The 21,471-nt window shown below is 39.9% G+C and overlaps 2 protein-coding genes and 2 pseudogenes across 2 annotated transcripts; 3 read left to right on the top strand and 1 right to left on the bottom strand.

Annotated features, from left to right (window-relative positions):
- The first annotated feature begins 325 nt into the window (after positions 1-325).
- Positions 326-1,418, top strand: LOC115566290 (olfactory receptor 11A1-like). The gene has a single exon (XM_030392108.1). It carries the CDS (start codon positions 329-331, stop codon positions 1,250-1,252), a length of 924 nt encoding a protein of 307 aa, XP_030247968.1. The 5' UTR covers positions 326-328; the 3' UTR covers positions 1,253-1,418.
- Positions 1,419-4,856: 3,438 nt separating this feature from the next.
- Positions 4,857-5,786, top strand: LOC115570898 (olfactory receptor 11A1-like). The gene has a single exon (XM_030399687.1). The coding sequence runs from the start codon at positions 4,857-4,859 to the stop codon at positions 5,784-5,786; it is 930 nt and encodes a 309-aa protein (XP_030255547.1).
- Positions 5,787-6,581: 795 nt separating this feature from the next.
- On the top strand, positions 6,582-12,834 carry LOC115570892 (olfactory receptor 52N5-like; annotated as a pseudogene).
- Positions 12,835-14,147: 1,313 nt separating this feature from the next.
- On the bottom strand, positions 14,148-16,346 carry LOC115570883 (olfactory receptor 11A1-like; annotated as a pseudogene).
- Between the last annotated feature and the right edge of the window lie 5,125 nt (positions 16,347-21,471).

The following is a 21,471-nucleotide window of genomic DNA, read 5'->3' as shown; positions in this document are numbered from 1 at the left end:
GTTGGGGGGAACTCACACTGTGGCTACAACAAAACAGGAGATGCATGGTAGGATTTATGCAGGGGCATTAACTGTGTTGCTTTTATTCCACCTGTAGTAGTTGTTAGTAGACTGACTAATATGTGCTATTACAGCTGATTTAACATGAGCAAAACATATTCAACCAGCAAATCCATCAAATGGAATTATAAATATGTGGCATATCTAGAAGAAAACTCCACTAGAGTTTAAAAAATAGTAATGTAGGTTTGATCAACATTTGGCTGGAAAACATGACTTAATGTCAGTATAACTGGTGGATCTGTATTGCTGAGGAAACTTACAAATCATGATAAACACAACAACATCTGCATATTTCACCCTTGCTGCCTACTTTGACACTGCAGTTTTTAAATACTTGTATTTCCTGATTATTTTGTCTTTATATGTTTTAATTGTCAGTGCCAACCTTTTGCTCATCGTGGTTATCTGTATGAACAGGAGCTTACATGAACCTATGTACATGTTCCTGTGCAGTCTGTTTGTAAATGAACTGTATGGTAGTTCAGGGTTGTTTCCGTTCCTTCTGACTCAGATTCTCTCTGACATTCACACTGTTTCTGCTTCATTTTGTTTCCTGCAGATTTTCTGTGTGTATACATATGCAAGTATAGAATTTAGTAATTTAGCTGTCATGTCTTACGACAGATATCTTGCTATCTGTTGTCCTCTGCAGTATAACACACGTATGACATCAAACAGGGTTGTCATTCTTATTGCTCTAACATGGTTATACCCATTTCTCTCTATTTTTATTTTGATATCTTTAAGTGCCTCTTTACAGCTGTGTGGGAACACCATTAACAAAGTGTACTGTGACAACTACTCTATTGTCAAACTGGCCTGCTCTGACACAACAGTAAATAATGTCTATGGAATAGTTTACACTGTTACATTAGTTGTTATTGTTCTTGCAATATTTTACACATATTTAAAGATTCTTAAAGTTTGTTTGTTTGGCTCTAAACAGACGAGACAGAAAGCTCTCAGTACCTGCACACCTCACCTCGCTTCTTTGATCAACTTTTCTTGTGGGTGTTTCTTTGAAATTGTACAAAACAGGTTTAATATGAAGCATGTACCTCATATGTTACGCATCTTTTTATCATTATACTGGCTGACATGTCAACCGCTCTTCAATCCTGTACTCTACGGACTGAATATAACCAAAATCCGCATTACCTGTAAAAATATTGTGTTTGGTAAAATGTGACTTTTTACAATCTGCCTGGAGGATCGCTTTAACTTATAACAGTTAATTTTACTCAATATTATGTTTGTATTGTATTTCTCAAACATTATCAGGCGTTTTCTCCAGAGAGTAATTGTCCTTCTGGTCCAGCTGTCTAAAGACGACACCTTTTGCTTTGCAGGTATGTCCAGAATGATCCCACCACTGTTGCTCTAGCTGAATATTTAAGTCTTTCCTGTTAAGGGCTTTTGTAGAGTTTTTCATATCTGAATCAAATGTTTAAGGATGGAGGCTGTCATGTGTGTCACAGTTTGTAAAGACCTTTAGAGAAAATATTGAATTGCGTGTAAGCTACAAATGAGTGAATTCTAAAACAAATCCTCAGCTTCTAAAATTATTAAAATATCTGAAAAGACTGCTGTGCCAAGAAGACACAACAGTGTCCACAGTAAGGTTGTCTGTATGTTCAGTAAATGTTCATGGTATCAGATTTATTGAAAAATATGTAAAGAAATTTTGTAAATCTCTTAAATAAATTCTGACCACTAATGCTGTGTTTGAATCCCGTTTAAAGGCCTGTAGGTTTAGATTAGAACAAAGATTGGAACAAATGGTTATTTAAAGGTACGTGTATATGCTTAACCTGTTAGTGAACGCCCCCATTTTAAGGTTCTTTCTCCAAAACGACATACCCAAATTAAAAGCATGACAGCTCCCACATAGTTTGAGACTCAGGGATGTGCTTGGTACCATTGAAAAGGTAACACCCTCACCAGTTTTTTTAAGAAGTGTAAGTGTGATTCTATGACATGCTGACAGAGTTACAGAGGTTGGAACACAGGTTTTGGTTTCCGTCCAATTCAAATGTCAATAAACTGACTAAGATATAAGGGTTCAGGTATGTCTATGGACACAGCAGACACAATTAGTCCATAGCCACAGGTCTCAGCTTGCTACACTCAAAAGACACTTGACACTACACTTGAAGTCAAAAGACAAAAAAATTGATTTTTCACAATTTTTTTATAAAGGCATGTCTGTGCGTTTTGCTTGGGTCCTTGGGTCTTGGGTTTTTGGAGACTCCAAAAGGGACTTTTGGTTTCCAAGAGCGCCTACTGAGATTCAAAGGCTTATAACTTGAGAACCCCTTTACTTAGAAACATAATCTTGGTCTCAAATGAAAGCTAAGACCCTGGGGTTTCTTGCTTGTTTCTTGATTTGATGTTGCTCATTCTGGGATAGAATGACAGAGGCACAACCATTGAAAACAACATTTTTACTATTCCGCCTACAGGATTTTGATAAGAAAAAGCCAAAGTGAACTTGAAAAATGTTTTATATAAATATTATAAAAGTAGAAAACCTTAGCAATACAAACAGAACAGTGCAAGACAGTGCAAAGAATAAAAGAGAGCAAAATAGTGTCATGGTGAGTTTAGATGGCTATTACATGGTCTGGAAATAACTTTTTTTCTTTTGTGTTTGGGCTTAAAATAATCACGACAGTCTCAGCTTTCCAACAGTGTGCGGCATGAGTATATACTGTCAAGATCTGATGCTTAAAACTATTAGCACATTTTTTACAAAGTTTTGGAGCGCCCCCTCTTAGTGAAGGATGTTCCTATGTTGGAACGGTAATCCGTAACAGGTTAATTGAGCCCACTTCAGTCTCTTGCTTAAATATGCTCAGTTAATTAAGGACTCAAAAGAAGCACTCTGTCATAGGTTCATAAAAGTTTAAATTCAGCCTTGTTGGTTGAAATGTGTTAGTGCTATGTTGGCAAACTGGACAATCTAGTAAGGTGTGCCTGAGGAACCAAGTTTGATGTATTGAAGGCTTGATTAGCTGATGAAGTATAGGCAAACTTGGAACAGGTGTGTCAGCTGAACAGCAATTAGGGAGGTGGGAGGAGAGCAGCGCCGCGCCAAAACACAGACTCAGACATACAAACAAAAAGAAACAGATGGGGGAATACAAGAGACACCAGGGCAGTGAACAAATACCAGAAACCCATAGAATACCCCCATGAATAAAGCCAAACTTTAAGACCTGGTTGGTATTCTGGTGCCAGCGTCTAGTCCCGGTCAGCAATATGTTGGTCGTGGTCTGCAGAGTGAAGCAGAGCAGAGTGGTTGTCACTCTAAACTGCAACCGCAAATGTGCACTTGGACTGAGGCAGCCTCAAGTTCATCCCCCAGTTATGACTGACCCTGAGGAGGCCTCAGAAGAGGACAATTGGTGGTGGTGGTGCTGGTCAGGGAGGTAAGAAAGTGCTGTAAAAAAAGTCTTGGCAACTGTCTCTGTTGGGCCAGCAATAATCGGTCTGTTGAGAAGGGCCAGAGTGCGGTTTACTCCCGGGTGTCAAGCAAAGCAGAAACCATGCACCAGCTGGAGAACTGGAGAACAAGTTGGGTCAGAAACAAAAAGACAATTAGGTGAACCGTTACCTGGTCCATTTGTTTATGTTAAACCTCTCTTGCAACAGATTCCATCTCTCAGGAAACTTCTGCACACATAGAAGGCAGGATGGTGTCCTGGTGGGAGGGAGACTTGTCACATACACAGGCAAGAATGCCACAGGTTTAGTATTTCTTACCAAAAAATGATGGCCACCAGCTTGACTGGACTTCAGCCTTGTGGGTCTAGAATGGAGCACTGGGACAGTACTGGCCAAACACCGGTGTGGGAAGCATCCACCTCAACAATAAACTCATGAGAGGAATTGGGTTGTACAAGGATGGGGACGGAGGTGAATGCACTTTCTAACTCTCAGGGGTCCAGAAAAGTAGAGTGGAGGACGAAGTGAGCTTGGTGAGGGGCACAGCAACTCTGCTGAAGTTCCTTATGAAATGCTGATTAAAGCTGGATCAAGTGAAACCCAATATTATCTTATCTGTTTATGTGTGGTCGGTTTGGGCTGCTCAGCCACTTGTTCTGATTTAAACTGGATCATGATCTCCAAAACAATCATGTCTCCCATGTCCCCCAGGTACTCCAAAGGCTTTTGGAGAAAGAAGTGCAATCTCACACCATAACTGTTTCCTGGGCTAAACAAACACATATGGATTTAACACATTTCCGAAAGCTTGAAAAACATCAGGACATGACTGTTTAATACATTCCCTTCAGAAAAAAAATAAAAAAAAATGGAATTAAATCTGTTCCGTAAATCCTAGCGCTTCTTGGCATTCAAGACAGAGTTCTTAGCCTAAAGGTAACCTCTGAGTTATTATCTAACCTTAATGTCTCGTCCTGTAAAAGGGCCTTGAGGTGCCTAACTTTGACCCAACCTTCAATTCCATGTGAGAAGTTGTTGTGACTGCTGCTGTGGGTGTATCCAGTTAAGTAATGTTTGAAAAGAAGCAGAAGCAGAGTTTCAGCTCATTTTGGAGGGAGTCACCCGTTGAAAACCTGAAGCTTACCTGTCATATTTGTTTTTATGACAACTTATTTCTGTGTTGTAAGTAGACTGAAAGATGTGTTTATGTTGAGGCTGAAGCTGGTTCAAATTGAGCTTAAATAAGACATTTACAATTGTTTAGCATTTTTTCATCCAGATCAAAAAGGAAATACTAATTTCAAATGGTTTATGCTGTCAGTGTAAATGTTTTGTGAACCAATAGGATGTTGACGATAAACTCAACAACATTTTCATATTTCACACTGAGTGCCTACTTTGACGCTGGGCTTTTTGAGTACTTATCTTTCATGATTATTTTGTCATTATATATTTTAACTGTTTGTTCCAACCTTCTGCTCATCGTGGTTATCTGTATGAACAGGAGCTTACATGAACCTATGTACATGTTCCTGTGCAGTCTGTTTGTAAATGAACTGTATGGTAGTTCAGGGTTGTTTCTGCTCCTTCTGGTTCAGATTCTCTCTGACATTCACACTGTTTCTGCTTCTCTTTGTTATCTGCAGATTTTCTGTGTGTACACTTATGCAAATGTGGAGTTTTGTAATTTAGCCGTCATGTCTTATGACAGATATCTTGCTATTTGTTGTCCTCTACAATACAACATGCATATGAATCACAAAAGGACAGCCATACTTATCACTCTAACATGGTTATACCCTTTTCTTGCAATCACTGTTTTGATATCTTTAAGTGCCTCTTTACAGTTGTGTGGAAATGTCATTAACAAAGTGTACTGTGACAACTACTCTGTTGTCAAACTGGCATGTTTTGACACCACAGTCAATAATGTCTATGGAATAGCTTACACAATTGCAACAATTTGTGTTGTAATTTACATTTTTTACACATATATAAAGATTCTTAAAGTTTGTTTGTTTGGCTCTAAACAGACGAGACAGAAAGCTCTCAGTACCTGCACACCTCACCTCGCTTCTCTGATCAACTTTTCTTGTGGGTGTTTCTTTGAAATTGTACAGAGCAGGTTTAATATGAAGCATGTACCTCATATGTTACGCATCTTTTTATCATTATACTGGCTAACATGTCAACCACTCTTCAATCCTGTACTCTACGGACTGAACTTGACCAAAATTCGCATCATGTGTAAAAATCTTGTTTTGGGTCAAATGTGAGCTCATGATGTTTGAAATCTCATATTGCTTCTAATTCTGTAACATGAGAAAAGCTGAATGTTGACAACATTGTCTTTGTATTGAATATTACAAGTTAAAAGAAGAATACATGACAAAAAACGTTTGTGCTGAGAAGTCTTTCAATCGCTAATATTCACTTTAATGGTTCTAATGGTAATTCTTTTGATGTTTAAAGACCGTTGAGCTATTGAGAACAAGAGAACAATTCCTATCCTGATTATTGAAATTATGCTTAGTTTCTCAGTTTTATAATTGGTAAAACACGTGGGGTGTCTTTCTCAGACCTACTAGATACATGTATATGAAGGCCCTGTGATGAAACTGGTTGAATAATGTGCAGACTCTTCCAGTGACTAAATGTAGCAATGTTCTACCTTTTTAAAATCAAAAGCTGACAGGTGCGCTGTCTTGAGTGAGTGAAAACGGGATGCACAGCTTCAGAAACAGAAAATCAACATGTGGCGGCCAGTGTGCTGATCGAAAGAGAGGGTAGAATCAAATGTAAAACCAAGATTCATGACATTGGAACTTAGAGAAATAAGTTTGGACCGAGTTACAGTCACCTGATCACAGTGGCGTCTCTGACAGGCGCTGCCAATGACCAGCATCTCTGTTTTATCTGTATTCAGGAGCAGGAAGTTTTCTGACATCCGTTTCTTCACTAAATAAAAGCAGGTCTCTAATTTTGGGATTTGAGATCCATCATCATTTTGTTTTCTGCAGATTTTCATTTTGTATACATATGTCAATGTACAGTTTTATAATTTAGCCGTCATGTCTTATGACAGATATCTTGCTATCTGTTGTCCTCTGCAGTATAACACACGTATGACATCTAACAAGGTTGCTGTGCTTATTGCTCTGACATGGTTTTTCCCTCAATTATTGTCATGATATCACTGAATGCCTCTTTACAGCTTTGTGACAACATTATTGACGGAGTGTACTGTAACAACTACTCTGTTGTAAAATTGGCATGCTGTGACTCTACAGTCAATAATTTGTATGGATTAATTTACACATTCGTAGTCTTATTTGGTCTTACAGTACTAATCCTTTACACTTACATAAAGATTTTTTTTTTTTTTTTTTTAATCAGATTTTATTTTATTTAGAATTTACATATCAACAATGCATATAGCATATAACATTAAATAGCGGTCTGAGCTGGGGGGAGAAAATAAATAAGCAAAATAGCAATAAAGTGGGAGATGAAAAGAACGGAATAGAACAAGATTTAAGAAAAAAAAAAAACCAAAAAAAAAAAAAACCCAACACACACACCCAACAAAACAAGGGATGTCCTTGTACCTACTAAGGAATATTTCTCATCACCGGTCTGCTCAGTTTGGCACCTTCTAAGCCACTGTTTCCCCTCTGGATAATTTCCCTTAGATCCTTAGGCAGGTAATCCACTAGAGGCCGCCATATGTCCATAAAAGTGTCATCACTTCCTTTTAATTTGGCACTTAATCTTTCCATAGGAAAAACTCTAAAAATTTCCTTGTACCACTGAGTTACAGAAGGAGGTTTCTCACTAATCCAATTAAATAATATACATTTTCTGGCCAAAAGTAAGAGTTTATTGAGTAATTTTGACCTTTTGACATCCATAACTCTGTTCAAAGGTGGCAGCCCCAATAGAAACTGACCTGGATCTTTACATGTGTGTTTTTTAAATATTGCTGTCATTTCCTTAGATACACATGACCAGAACTTTGATATTTTCGGACAGCTCCATAAGCAGTGTATATATGTCCCACTTGTTAGCTTACATTTAAGGCACAATGGTGATCTATTAGGGTCAATTTTGTTCATAACAGAAGGTGTCCTGTGCTGTCTATGAAGTATTCTATATTGTATTTCTTTAAATTTGTTGCTGAGAAACAGGGAGTGAGTAGTCCGAATACATCCCTTCCAGGCATCCTCATCATATACATTTTGCAGGTCCTCCTCCCATCGCTTCATAAGCCCATCAACACTGTGTTGGTTACAACTCTGAAGACTATTATAAAAGTATGTGATAAGACCTTTATTCAATGTGAAATTAATTATGAACTTCTCAATTGGTCCCTTCAGTGTTTCAGTTTGAGTTGACTTGAAATTTGTAGTAATAAAGTGACGGACTTGGAGATAGGCAAAAAAGTCTTTTTGTGGAAGTCCAAATCTTTTTTGCGCTTGTGAAAAGGACATAAGAACATTATTGTCATCAAACAAATCTCCAACCACTCTCACTCCCTTCTCCCACCAAGAGCAGAATACAACATTATCAACACCAGGTAGGAAGTCCCTGTTACCCATAAGTGGAGTCAAATAGGAAAAGGCACCCTTTCTGCCTGCAAACCTGTGCATGTCATGCCAGATCTTAATAGAGCTTTGAAAGATTGGATTGTCCCTTACCCCGGGAGGGGCAGTTTTTTTACTCGTGAGTTCCCCTAGTAATCTAAATGGGACACAAGCCCATGATTCGAATGGGTCCTCTATTCCCTTTAAATAGCAGTGAACCCATTCATATATGAATCTGCCATGACAGGCCCAATTGTATAATATAATATTAGGGAATGCTAGACCTCCGCTGTCTTTAGGAAGCTGTAGAGTTTTCATACTTAACCTAGGTTTTTTCTTTTGCCAAGTGAACTTTGAGAAGTCCCTTTCAACCTCTCTTGCTACCTTTTTAGAAATAAACAGAGGCAACATCTGCATTGGATAAAGCAGCCGAGGTAAAACATTCATTTTTAACAAGTTAATTCTGCCCATCCAAGATATTGGCAAATTCATCCACCTGTTAAGATCGCTCTTGATATCTTTATGTACAGAGTTGAAGTTTTTTCTCAATAAATTCTTAATATTCTGGGATACAGAAATACCTAAGTATGAGAATCCAGAGGTAGACCAAAAGAATGGAAAGTTTGGTATGTTTGGAACATCCTGCCCATATCCAATTGGCATGGCCATTGACTTACTAAAATTAATCTTATATCCAGAGAAGGATCCAAAGGTCTGAATAACTGACATTAGAGCTGGTATTGACTTGTCAGGGCTGGTGAGAAAAAGAAGAACATCATCTGCATATAATGCAATCTTGTATGTTGAGGATTTAATCTGGAAACCCGCTATGCTTTTATGACTTCTAATAGCCTCTGCCAGTGGTTCAATGGCCAAAGCAAAAATAAGCGGGGACAAAGGGTCCCCTTGCCGAGTGGACCTCCCTAACTTAAACTCTGATGATTTTATACCATTTACAAGTACACTCGCTTTGGGTGAGAAATATATCAGCCTAGCGAGTTTAATAAACTCCTCCCCCAGTCCAAATTTTTCCATAACAGTGAATAGATAGGGCCATTCCACGCGATCAAATGCCTTTTCGGCGTCGAGTGAGATAACAAGCCCTTGTGCCTGATTAGTATTTGCATATTGAATGATGTTAAGTAATTTTCTCATATTGGTATAAGAATTCCTGTTTTTAATAAAGCCTGTTTGGTCAGATCTTATTAAGAGTGGCAAGTAGTTCTCAAGTCTTTTTGCCAATATTTTCGAAAATAATTTACTGTCCACATTCATCAGGCTAATAGGCCGGTATGAGCTACACTCGTCAGGGGGTTTGCCCTTCTTAAGGATTAAAGATATATTGGCGGCATACAATGAGCCTGGTAGGGAACCTGTCTCTATTGAATGAAGGTACATCCTTAGCAGAGGTCCATCTATGGAGTTTAATAATTTTTTATAAAACTCTGGACCGTAGCCATCCGGTCCAGGAGCTTTTCCGTTCTGCAGAGAACTGATTGCATTTTTTATCTCTTCACTGGTTATTGGTCTTCCAAGAACAAATTTGTCTGCTTCTGACAAGGAGGGGAGATTGAGCTTTTCCAGAAAACTCTGTATACAATGTGAAGATGTAGTGGATTCTGAGGTGTAAAGTTTTTCATAAAAACTCTTCATTATCTCCACCATCGTTTTGGTCTCAAAATGGTTTTTCCCAGTTTCGTCCTTTAAGGAGGAGATAGCCCTAACGTCCCGCCTACCAGCTGCTAAGCGTGCAAGTAGTCGCCCTGGTTTGTCACCCATTTCAAACAGTCTGTGTTTTGCATAAAAGATACTTGCTTCTGCCTTTTGTGTCAAGAGTTGGTTAAGAGCTGACCGCGTGGCTTCAACTTTTTTGAGTAAGGTTGCACAGTAGTTATCCTTTAGTTGTTTATCAAGATCAGCCAATTTTCTCTCTAGGTTCAGTTGCTCTCTCAAGGCTTCCCTTTTTCTAGCTGTGCTATATGAAATTATGGATCCCCTCAAGTAAGCCTTGAGGGTATCCCAGAGTATTGATGGATTGGTATCATTGTTATCATTAGTTGAAAGAAAAATATTAATTTGTTGTTCCAAAAAGGTCACAAATGAGGGACTATTAAAGAGTGAAGGATTTAGTCGCCAGTAGCGTGGTGTGGGTTGGGGGGAGGGGGGGGAGACTAAAATGGACGTATCTGCATGGTCTGATAGTAGACGGGAACCTATAGAACAATCCTCCACTCTATCTAACACCTTCCTTGAGACAAAGAAATAATCTATTCGGGAAAAACTTTGGTGTGGATGTGAAAAAAAGGTATAATCTCTCCCTCTAGGGTGGAGAATTCTCCAAGCATCAAACAACTGTAAGTCTTCACATAGCTCTGTGGTGGCCCCCCCCATTTTAGACAAAACTTTAGTCAGGGGGCGCTGGTCTACCTCAGGGTTCATAACACAGTTAAAGTCTCCTGCAAGTATACTGAATGTTGCAGACATTGCAGAGGCGTCAACTAGCAATTTAGAGTAGAATTCTTCCTGGTACACATTTGGAGCATATACACATCCAATCATTATGTGTTCCCCATATAAGAATCCTGTAATAATCACATATCGACCTTGACAATCTTTAATACACTTTTCTAAAGTAAACAGAGTGTTTTTATTTATTAAGATGGCCACCCCTCTCTTACTTGTAGAGAATGAAGAGTAATAAATTTGTCCTACCCATTCTCTTTTAAGTTTTTCATGTTCCTTGTCATCCAAATTGGTTTCTTGTAATAGGACTATGTTAGCTTTTTCCTTCTATAGCCAACATAATAGTTTTTTACGTTTAACAGCATTGTTTATTCCCTTTATGTTAAACGAGACATACTTAGTGGAGTTCATTGTTCTACCCAGCTAGATGACTGACTATGAGCAGATCTAGTCCTAAAGCAACACATAAAGGAGATAGTACAAGGGCACAAAAGGAGAAGAAAAAAAACAAAAAAAAAACAAACAAAAAAAAACTAAGGTAAGGAAACTAAGAAAATATAAAACACTGAAAAAGGTGGTACCCAGACCTAACTCACTCACTTTAAACCTATCTTCAAACAACGTAAGTACAGGGAACGTGTACTCGTCACTGAACACACTCAGCTGAAACGAACGTGTCCCTTTGGGCTCATGAACATGAACAGTCCTCTCAGGGATACAGAACAAAGGGTCCCTTGGAGCTGGGAGGAAACAACGCGCGTTGTGAGCGCACTTGACCACGGTCCACAGTTGTTCTCCATGAAACGCAGCCTTCATGACACCCACTCGCTCCCGACTCGAACCCCCACAATAAAGTCACCTTATATGTAGCCAGTACATCACAAAGCCAACTTATGTATAGCTGCCCGTAGGACGCTGTACGCACGGGGTGGCATATAGATTCACCTTAATGTCATATAAAATTACTTGTGCACCGAACCACCCCGGTCAGCGTACGCTGCTGCAGCTCTTCAGAGTACTCACGGAACCGTTTCCATTGCCCCAATAACGTGAGCAGCCTCCTCCGCTGTGTCGAAGGAAAAATCCTTGTTGTTGTAGGTGAAGCGGAGGGTCCCCGGGTATTGCATCCTGAACCTGACGTTCCTGGAAATCAGCTTTTGGCACACATCGTTGAAGCTCCTCCGTTGCTGCAGGATATTTTGCGGGATGTCCTGGCGAATGGAAATCTTGGTCCCTTCGTATTCGAGCTTCTGTTTCGCACCAAGCGCTAATATCTTCATTTTGTCCGCCGGATAGTGAAGCTTCATGATGACTACGCGGGGCATCCTGGATTTAGGTCGGCCGAGACCTCTGTGGCATCTGTCCAGCCGGATCCTGCCTTTCTTGGTTTCCATGTGAAGAAATTTGGGCAGCCAGGTTTCAAAGAAATGCAGCGCATTGCTCCCTTCAATCACTTCTTTGATCCCAAAAATCCTGATATTATCCCTTCGGGATCTCGCCTCCTGGTCATCCATGCGGTTAGTGAGGGCAGCAAGTTTATTTTCCGTGTCTGCTAGCCTGCCTTCCAAATCTGCAATGGTGTCTTCAGCACTTGAAATGCGATTTTCTGCCTCCTCAATGCGCTGTGATTCACTTTCCAGCTTGGCCGTAATGATATCCAGTTTATTAGAAATCATGGACATCTTCTCTTCCATGACGGCCGCAACTTTAGCCGTAGTCTCAGCCGCTACCGCAGCTACAAGGTTAGCTCCTGCTACCTCGCCATCATTAGCAGTAGCTCCGCCGTCGACTTGCTGGCTAGTAGTTCTCTGGGACGGAGCTTTTGTGGTCTTGTTTGTCGGCATTTCTCGACCAGAGATGTTCATCGACCACTCACGTTTCGATATATTAAGTATGGCTACAAATATGACTCTTAAAATATAAGTTTGTGGATAATTCTGCCGGGAGCTAACTGGCCTCAATCCTCTCAGTATGACGTCATCACCGGAACCTCTACATAAAGATTTTTAAAGTGTGTTTATGTGGTTCTAAACAGACGAGACAGGAGGCCGTCAGTACCTGCACACCTCACCTCGCGTCTCTGCTCAACTTCTCTTGTGGGTGTTTCCTTGAAATAGTGCAGAGCAGGTTTAATATGAGCAGGGCACCCATCATATTGCGCATGTTTTTATCTTTATACTTTATCATTTGCCAGCTGCTCTACAACCCTTTACTCTATGGACTGAATTTGACAAAAATCCACATCATATGTAAAAGTATTTTGTTTGGGAAAATGTAACGCACTAACATGTAGTTTTTTCCATCAGCTTCAGTGAATCTTAAATAACTGTGAGGTTTGGTAATAACATGTTGGTTATGGGTTATAAATGTAAGAATACTAAGCCTTAGAAATACATATCTAAACAAAGGTTTGTTTGGAGGTTTAAATTATTGAGTGACCAATTGTCAAATTTTTAATTTGTTAAGTAATTAACAAGAATCAGAATGACAATAAAAGCATTGTGATTATTGTATCATGTCTTGTGGTGTATGTAGTCGTATGTAGTGGACCTCTTGGTGGGTTACAACTGCAATACTAAAAGTTCTGTCCCTGCTATAGATGCTATATCACTTAACCTTTACATTTGTGCCAAATCTTCACAAGATTTCCTCCGGGATGAGATGTATCTGTCCATCTAAACTGTCTGGTGTCTGTTTTTGATGAAGTGTGATATCCTGAAGACTGAGTGGAGGGCAGTGGATCTGAAATCATACTAGTGAGAGTCGAGGCTGGATTGGACCAGGCAATGATAACATCAACTAGCTGATTGGCACAGGTTTTTAGTACATGGCTAGGGTCGTTATCAGGCCGGGCAACTTTACTCAGTCAGTGCGTTTACATGACACTCAAGAAAACTGAATTACTGCGTTAGTCTGACTATGATTGGATCTTTAAGATGCATGTATACACCTTTGTCTGACTAAAATCGGACCGGATCGGATTTCTCATAGTCAAATTACACCATGTAGATTATTCGATTGAAAGTCGCATTACTCCTGCATGTATACGTCTCCAGCGGATCGGATCGGATTTTGCGTTCTGCGCAGGCGCGAGATTTTCCCCTGGAAGTAGACGGATGGCGGCAGCGGCGTCTTTCCTCTGAAATCACCGTGAGAAACATTGTGCACCTAGTGTGTGTAATTATCATGTACACCATATGCGAAGTGTACAAAGATGTAGCTTCGTCTCGCTCTTCGTACGCCATCTTTCTGGAATGCCGAGGCAGCTGGTGATGTAAAGAGGTCAGCCGGAGGTGGCCCCATTAACACTAGTTGAAATGGGCACAGCGCCACCTAGCGTACCAGGGTATGACATGCTTTTGACCAGTAATTCGATTTTCTCACTGGCATGTATACTCGGATAATTGCAGTTGTCTGAATGAGTAGCATAGACCAACTATGGCTGTAATCTGACTAAGCTGTGCATGTAAACGCACTGAATGTCACTCTCCATATTCACTGTGGATACTGAAAGCGGCTGTTCCTCTAAAGCTGGAGCAGACTTTACAGCTGACAATTTGTTGTACTGATCAATGTGACCATAAACTGAGTTCAGCCCATCTGGTAGCATGATCCACACATGATGGAGGTTCTGCTTCTGTGATGTTTTGGATCACCTGCCACAAATCTCTAGTGTTGATGTAAAGGTCTCTGTCTGCCTTTCCACCTTAACAACAGCTCTCAGTCTTACTCTAAAGCAGCTTTTTCAGCTCCAGATAGATTCAGTAAACACAATAATCATCATAATTAATTGCCAGCCAGCTGATGCAGACATGCCTTCGGTGTTCTTCCTGAACTGATGCAGTCTTCCATACATTCAACTACACTGTCTCAGCCTTTGTAATGCACAGTTGTTAAAACAATGATATTGGCAGCAATAACTGACTTAATGGAAGAGTTTCCACTTTAAAGTGTTTACTTTGTTTTATGCAGTAAGGTTTAAAACCCTTGTGACTTGCCTACATTTAGGTCATCTCTCTGTAGCAACTGAATGACAACTTAACAACTTAAACATTCAACTTTATTTTGAGGGAGACATTTATTTTGTTCTGACTTACTGATAAAAGTATTTATATTTAATAAACAATCATCGTTATTGTTGAGATTTCATATGAGACTAAACAATGATATACAGTTTGACATGATGTTTACCAGTACTTTACATTTTACCAGAGACAGTAAGTTTACATAATGTCGTATTTTTGACATTTTCAGTACATAAAGTACAGGGTTAAAGAGCGGCTGGCAAGTCAGAAAGTATAATGACAAAAAAATGCGCAGCATGTTTGGTAGACTGTTCATATTAAATCTGCTCTGTAATACTTCAAAGAAACAACCAAAGGAGAAGTTGAGCAGAGACACGAGGTGAGGTGTGCAGGTGCTGACGGCTTTCTGTCTCGTCTGTTTAGAACCAGAGAAACAGATTATAAGAATGTTTAAATAACTATAAAAATTAAAGTTAAATGGCAACTATTATGGTAAATGTGTAAACAAGTCCATAGACGTTGTTGACTGTGGTGTCGGAGCAGGACAGTTTGATGATGGAGAAGTTATCACAGTAGATTTTGTGAATGATGTTCCCACACAGCTGTAAAGGAGCGCTCAAAGCTACCATGACAGCAACTTCAATAAATTGGTACAACCATACTAAAGCAATAAGCATGGAAACCATGTCCAAAAACATGTCCTTCCAAAAACGGATTTAAGATGTCATCCTGGTCTGTAGTCGCAGCCTTAAATTCTCCAACTAGGACCAGACATTGGAAATATTGCACTGACACCTTTTTATTGCACTTGCACAGTATTTCTGTGAGCAGTCAACATTGTATAACAGAACAAATGTTTATATGTATTTCGTAGTTTGGACATTTGCACTCCGTACATAACAGGATTCAAAAGTGGTTGCAGTAATGAGAAATATAACGACAAAATGATTTGTAGGAAACTGGGAACATTTCTTGCATCAAATCTTGTCTGAATTATTTGGAACAAACACCCAACAGAAAAGTTTATGAGAGAGGCAATGTGAGGTGTGCAGGTACTGACAGCTTTCTGTCTGGTCTGTTTGGAACCAGAAAAGCAAATTTTAAGAATTTTCATGTAAGAGAAAATGATTGGAAGCAGAGGGGCCAAAATTGATACAGCAATGTTAAAAAGTCCATAAATGTTGTTCACTCTGGTGTCAGAACAGGACAGTTTTACAATAAGGTAGTTATGACAATACAAACTGTTTATAATGTTCCCACAAAGCTTCAAATGGATGTTTAAGGATAAAGTAATCAGACATTTCACACAAGAGTATAACCACAAGACAATTATCAACAGAAATACCTTTTTAGGTGTCATAAGTGTGTTATACTGCAGAGGACAACAGATAGCAAGATATCTGTCATAAGACATGACGGCTAAATTACACAATTCTATACTTGCATATGTATACAAACAGAAAACCTGCAGGAAACAAAACGAAGCAGAAACAGTGTGAATGTCAGAGAGAATCTGAGTCAGAAGGAACGGAAACAACCCTGAACTACCATACAGTTCATTTACAAACAGACTGCACAGGAACATGTACATAGGTTCATGTAAGCTCCTGTTCATACAGATAACCACGATGAGGGACATGCTGACGAACACAATAACAATGTAAAGCAAAGCTGTTAATGTAAAATACAGGTATCTTAAGTTTCCAACATGCAAATAAGCTCCAAGAACAAAATAAGATAAAGTTGATGAAGTTGAATTCAACATCATTCTTTAAAAGGGACCTAATTACTATTAAAATTTCCTCTTCTATATCCAACAAATAAGCAGTTTTTTTCAAAGACACCATTTAGGAGCAATAACATTTTAATACTATAGGCTTTTTTTCTTGAAAATGTTCAACATGACAAAGGTTTAAAGAAGCACAAGCTCGTCCTACCACACCGGAGATTTAACTCTGTGAAAGAAACACGGTCACATCACACACAGTTCAGCCTGTGTCACCTGCTGGAGCTGTTGCTTTATACTCTTTCACACTGACAAGCCAGCCCCACCTCATCATCAACGCCCAATACCTGTTTATTGACTGACATGTCTAACCGTTGATTTACTGTATTTGCAAGATCAAACTAATTCTAGAGGTGGCGCTTTTCTATTTTTTGTTTAGTGATGCAACACAACAATCTAGACAAGAGAAGACACAACTCCCCCCCGACCCTCTCCACCCACCCAGATGTCATTATCAGCTCAACAGCATTGTAACTATCAATACTTAGTCGGCCATTTTGATTTTCGCTGACTTTTTCATTTCCATTCGTTGTACTTTAACAAACTCTTCCTTGAGACTTTATACCACAGACTTCACATTCTGTCAGTATCATCGTCAGACCTTGAAGATGAAACGTTATCAAAAGCTTTCGCCTCTGTTGTACCTAGTGGGCGTGGTGGTGCAGTCCATTTGGACGCTTTGCCATGAAGCAGGAAGTCTTCATAACTTCAACATATAATTTTCCATCTATGCCAAATTGGCACACATGTAGAGGGTGTCAGCCTGAATATGTCTATGCATCACTACCGTTTCATATCCATAGCACCACCTACTGGATACAGAAAGTCAGACAAACATCATCCAATTCACATGACATTTACAGGTTTTTTCTCCATCTCATGCACTACAAGATGACATGCAAGTAACAGGTGAGCCCTCTGACGGCGCGGTAGCCCGACACGTGTGGAGCGATGGCTGGTTCATCGCTGCTTGCAGCTTTAATTCGTCTTGAAATTGAAGTTCAATAAAAAGTCAGAGCCTCTCCTCCAGCACTCCGGAGTAAACTTTTCCCACAAAGCCTGGGCAGTGTGATACCCCAATAAATGAGGAATACCCTCCAGTCCACCTTTGTGAAAATGGGAACCGCCACCCCAGTCTGCCACTCCAGAAGTACTAACCCCAACCAGGGCCGGTTCTAGGCAGGCAGATATGAGGGGGCAGTCAGAAATGCTAAGGTTTGGAGAGGCCTTTTATCTGATTGCATGACGAACACAAGTGGAACTTTGTCTTTCATTTTACCATGAATACTTTATTTGCAGTATAAAAACAATCTAATGAACGGCTATATCTGCATGAAAAGAACATCAGTAATAACGAATATAACTCATTCACTTTGGAAAGAAAACAGATGTCTAGTTCAGAAAGCCACTGACATAACTGCAGGAGTGGATGGGCTCATTGTTTCTGTGTGACTGGAATTAGAACATCTTAATATGACATCTTAATATGCAAAGACCTATTGCCAACCCAGTCCTGCACACTGCACCTGTACCTGGCACTGTTTTTTTGGTGGTTCCTGCTCCACTTTCCTCCTCCTCTTTCTCCTCCTCCTCTTCCTCTTCCATCTCTTCCTCCTCCTTCTCCTCACTCATATGACTGGCATTATCCTCTCCCTCTGCATCAACTCCACGACTGACACTGGCCTTGTCAGCTAATAATGACAATAACAGCAATAATGATAAAGGGGTTGTAAAAAACAGGATGTATAGCCTATATATTCAAATATTATCTTTTTAACTTCCTTGCAATAAGGAAATGTGTGTGTTTTTCTGGTCAGCTAGTATGAATTTTATTTTGAATTGATAAAGCAGATTAATGATTTATGCACGTATGGTGTAACATTGCTGATAGGCTACCTTTAATGTTCAACGATTAGAGAGTTTAAATAAACCCATAACTGATCACGATCCGATCAAAAAACTTTATTGTCCGTCACATAGTGACAGGGCTCAAAACATAATGCCAAAAAGACATAAAACACACATTTAAACCAATGAGACGTGTTTGTTTTGCTTTGTTTGTTTGTTTAAAGCAAAACAAACACACACACACACACAGGGGGGACTGCTCTGAATGCATCTTTCATGGTGGTGTACGCCATGTCTAATGTATTTACTCCCCTAGTTGCACAATCCACATGCCTGTGGAAATGTGGGAGAACTGATTTAATGTTGCCCTGGTTGAAATCCCCAGTGATGAAAATGCCTCAGTGTGAGTAGATTGCAACTCACTGATCTGGTAGAGAACTTTCATAGCCTCTTTAGTGTCAGCGCTGGGAAGCATGTACACAGCAGTGATGGAAACTAAGGCCCTGTCCACATCAGCCCGGTTAATTTTACAACCGAGGTTTTGTAAAATAAAAAAACGCTTCCACACGAGGGGTGTAATAAAAATAACCGAGAATAACTCTGTACACACGCAACCGTAAATCCGCCACCAAGTGATGCAATATACGTGTAATACATATGCCACAGTTAGTTTAAAACCGGAAAAGGGAAGTGTGGCCAATACCAAAACACAAACAACAATGGCAACTCGCAAGGGTGCGTCGTTTGTTTGCTAGCAAGAGGAGCCGTCTCCTTCGTTGCTCATCCAGGCGCCGCCGTTGTTGCATCAGGTTGAGCGGCTGGAAATGGCAGCCGAACACAGCTGACAGCAAGCCAATAACGACAACTATGTCACGTCCATATTAGCCAAGTTATCAAATGAAGCTAGTTAACCTCTAACGTTAACAACCTTGTCGTGTCGTGCTCTGTGTTTACATTGCTGTGCGTGCAATATTTACAGAGGCACGCGCTGAAACCCGAACTGGCCGAAAACCTCACCCTGGACCCCGGTTTCAAAAAAACACGGTTTCAGTGTTCCAAAAGCACGGTTGCATGTGGACAGAGCAGTAAAACCGGGAACATAACTTAACGGTTGCAAAATTAACCGGGCTAGTGTGGACAGCTCCTAAGGTAAACTCCCTGGGCAGATAGAATGGTCTGCAGTTTACATTCAAAAGTTCAGTGTCCGGTGAGCAATGGCTTGAGACAAACTTAAGATACTTCTGTAGGAACTGTAGCTCAGTTTCGCCCAAGAGGAGCCAGGATTCGAAATAGGGATGTAACGGTTACCGGTGTCACGCTAAACCATGGTAAAATTCCCGACAGTGAAGGTTACCGTTTAAGTTTTAATTACCATGGTAACCGCCGCGGTCGGCAACCACGGTGTGGAAAACTCGCGCCGCACGCGCAATGCGCAACGTGTAACGTGCGCTTGTTATGTAGTGAAGAAGACATGGAGGAGGGAGGACGTGATAGTAGCGGTCCTCACGGCATTTTTCCGCCTTCAAAGAGAACCAAATCTGCAGTCTGGGCGTATTTTGATTATTATAAGAATGCTCAGGACAGCTGGTCGAGGATGGCAGCCCTGTCTGCAGGAGCTGCGAGGGGCGGCAACACCTCCAATTTACTTACTTTCACTTTACGACCATCACCCGCAACTGTTCAGCAAATGCAAGTGAAATTAACCTCAAGTTTGTGTGCGTGATGTATGTGCATGTCGAGTTTTCTCTGTCTAATTTGCTGTTGTCACTAATGTAAACTGACCAGATAGTGGTATAACTGAACGAAGTTGATCCGTGATTTGGCACGTTATCTGAACCGCTTATTAATAGTAGATTTCACTTTTTAAAGTCGACCTAATAATTCCCCAAATATTGATGCAGAGCTGCAGTGAGGAGGATTTGACACAAACACGTACTGGGTGGACTGAGTTAGTGAATATAAACTGACTGAGATGACTGACTTTCATCTCAGCTCTGTTCACCTGAGCAGCGTCTACCTGTGGCTCAGCAGCATCGGACCAATCAGATTGACCAGAGTCCACTGACAACAGACGAGCAGGCAGACAGAGAGACAGACAGCCAACATATAAGTAATATCACAAATATATAACACTTGTGGATTATTTGTAGAATAGACTATATATAAAGAATAATATAAAATGATGAATATAACAAGTGTCTAGATAGAAATAAGAGCCAAAATAGAGTATTCATAATTCATTTAACAACAATAATCCTTTTTGTTTTGATCTAAAAAATTATCCAAGCTGTTCCTCACAAAAGTAATCTGATCTAAATTGTGAGTTTTGTGATCTGCTGGTTGCACCCTTAGTATTAAGTAACAGTGACAGTAATAATTAATAATGACATGTTCTATTCATTTTTTTCACAGAGAGGGTCTGCTGCTGTCACTACATCTCATTCTACCACTGTAGCAGACATTAAAGGACACGTTTCAAAAACAGGCTGCCTCATCACAAAAAGCAAATGACCTATTTTCCACAGTTTTGATACGTTCTTTTATAATTATTTAATGTTTATTTTGCAGTGTTTTGTTAAGGTTTTGGATTTGGATTATTTTAATATATAATAAATATATTTAAATATGAATCTTGATGAAATTATTTCAATTTATCAGTGTTTTTTCAACATTTTAAAAAATACCGCGGTATACCGATAACTGAGATAATTTTGGTCACTATTACCGTGGTGTGAAATGTTCATACCGTCACATCCCTAATTCGAACCAGCGACCTTCCACTCACTAGTCAACTGGCTGTACCCACTGAGCTACAGCTGCCCTGACTATGCAACATACTACATGGATTTCGCATGACAGATGATTTTAGACACGACAAGCAGTGCTCTTTTTTTATTATAACTGAAACAAACAATCAAGGACAACAGAATGGTACCCCCCACTCTTACGAACACATTCTCTCTCTCTCTCTCTCTCTCTCTCTCTCTCTCTCTCTCTCTCTCTCTCTCTCTCTCTCTCTCTCTCTCTCTCTCTCTCTCTCTCTCTCTCTCTCTCTCTCTCTCTCTCTCTCTCTCTCTCTCACACACACACACACACTACTTACACTTCCATACAAATTTTACAAGAGTTCTCTTTACAATGAGACCAAGTAGGCCTACTCAAATAGACCTCGTGGTTGCACAAATATACTCATGTTATTATGGGTATGCAATTTTCTAGCTGAGACCTATGAAATAGGCTGCGATTCCAAAAGGTT

Source organism: Sparus aurata, chromosome 2 (assembly GCF_900880675.1).
Source record: "Sparus aurata chromosome 2, fSpaAur1.1, whole genome shotgun sequence".
In the NCBI taxonomy this organism is placed as follows: domain Eukaryota; kingdom Metazoa; phylum Chordata; class Actinopteri; order Spariformes; family Sparidae; genus Sparus; species Sparus aurata.
This window is presented reverse-complemented; position numbering and strand designations above follow the sequence as displayed.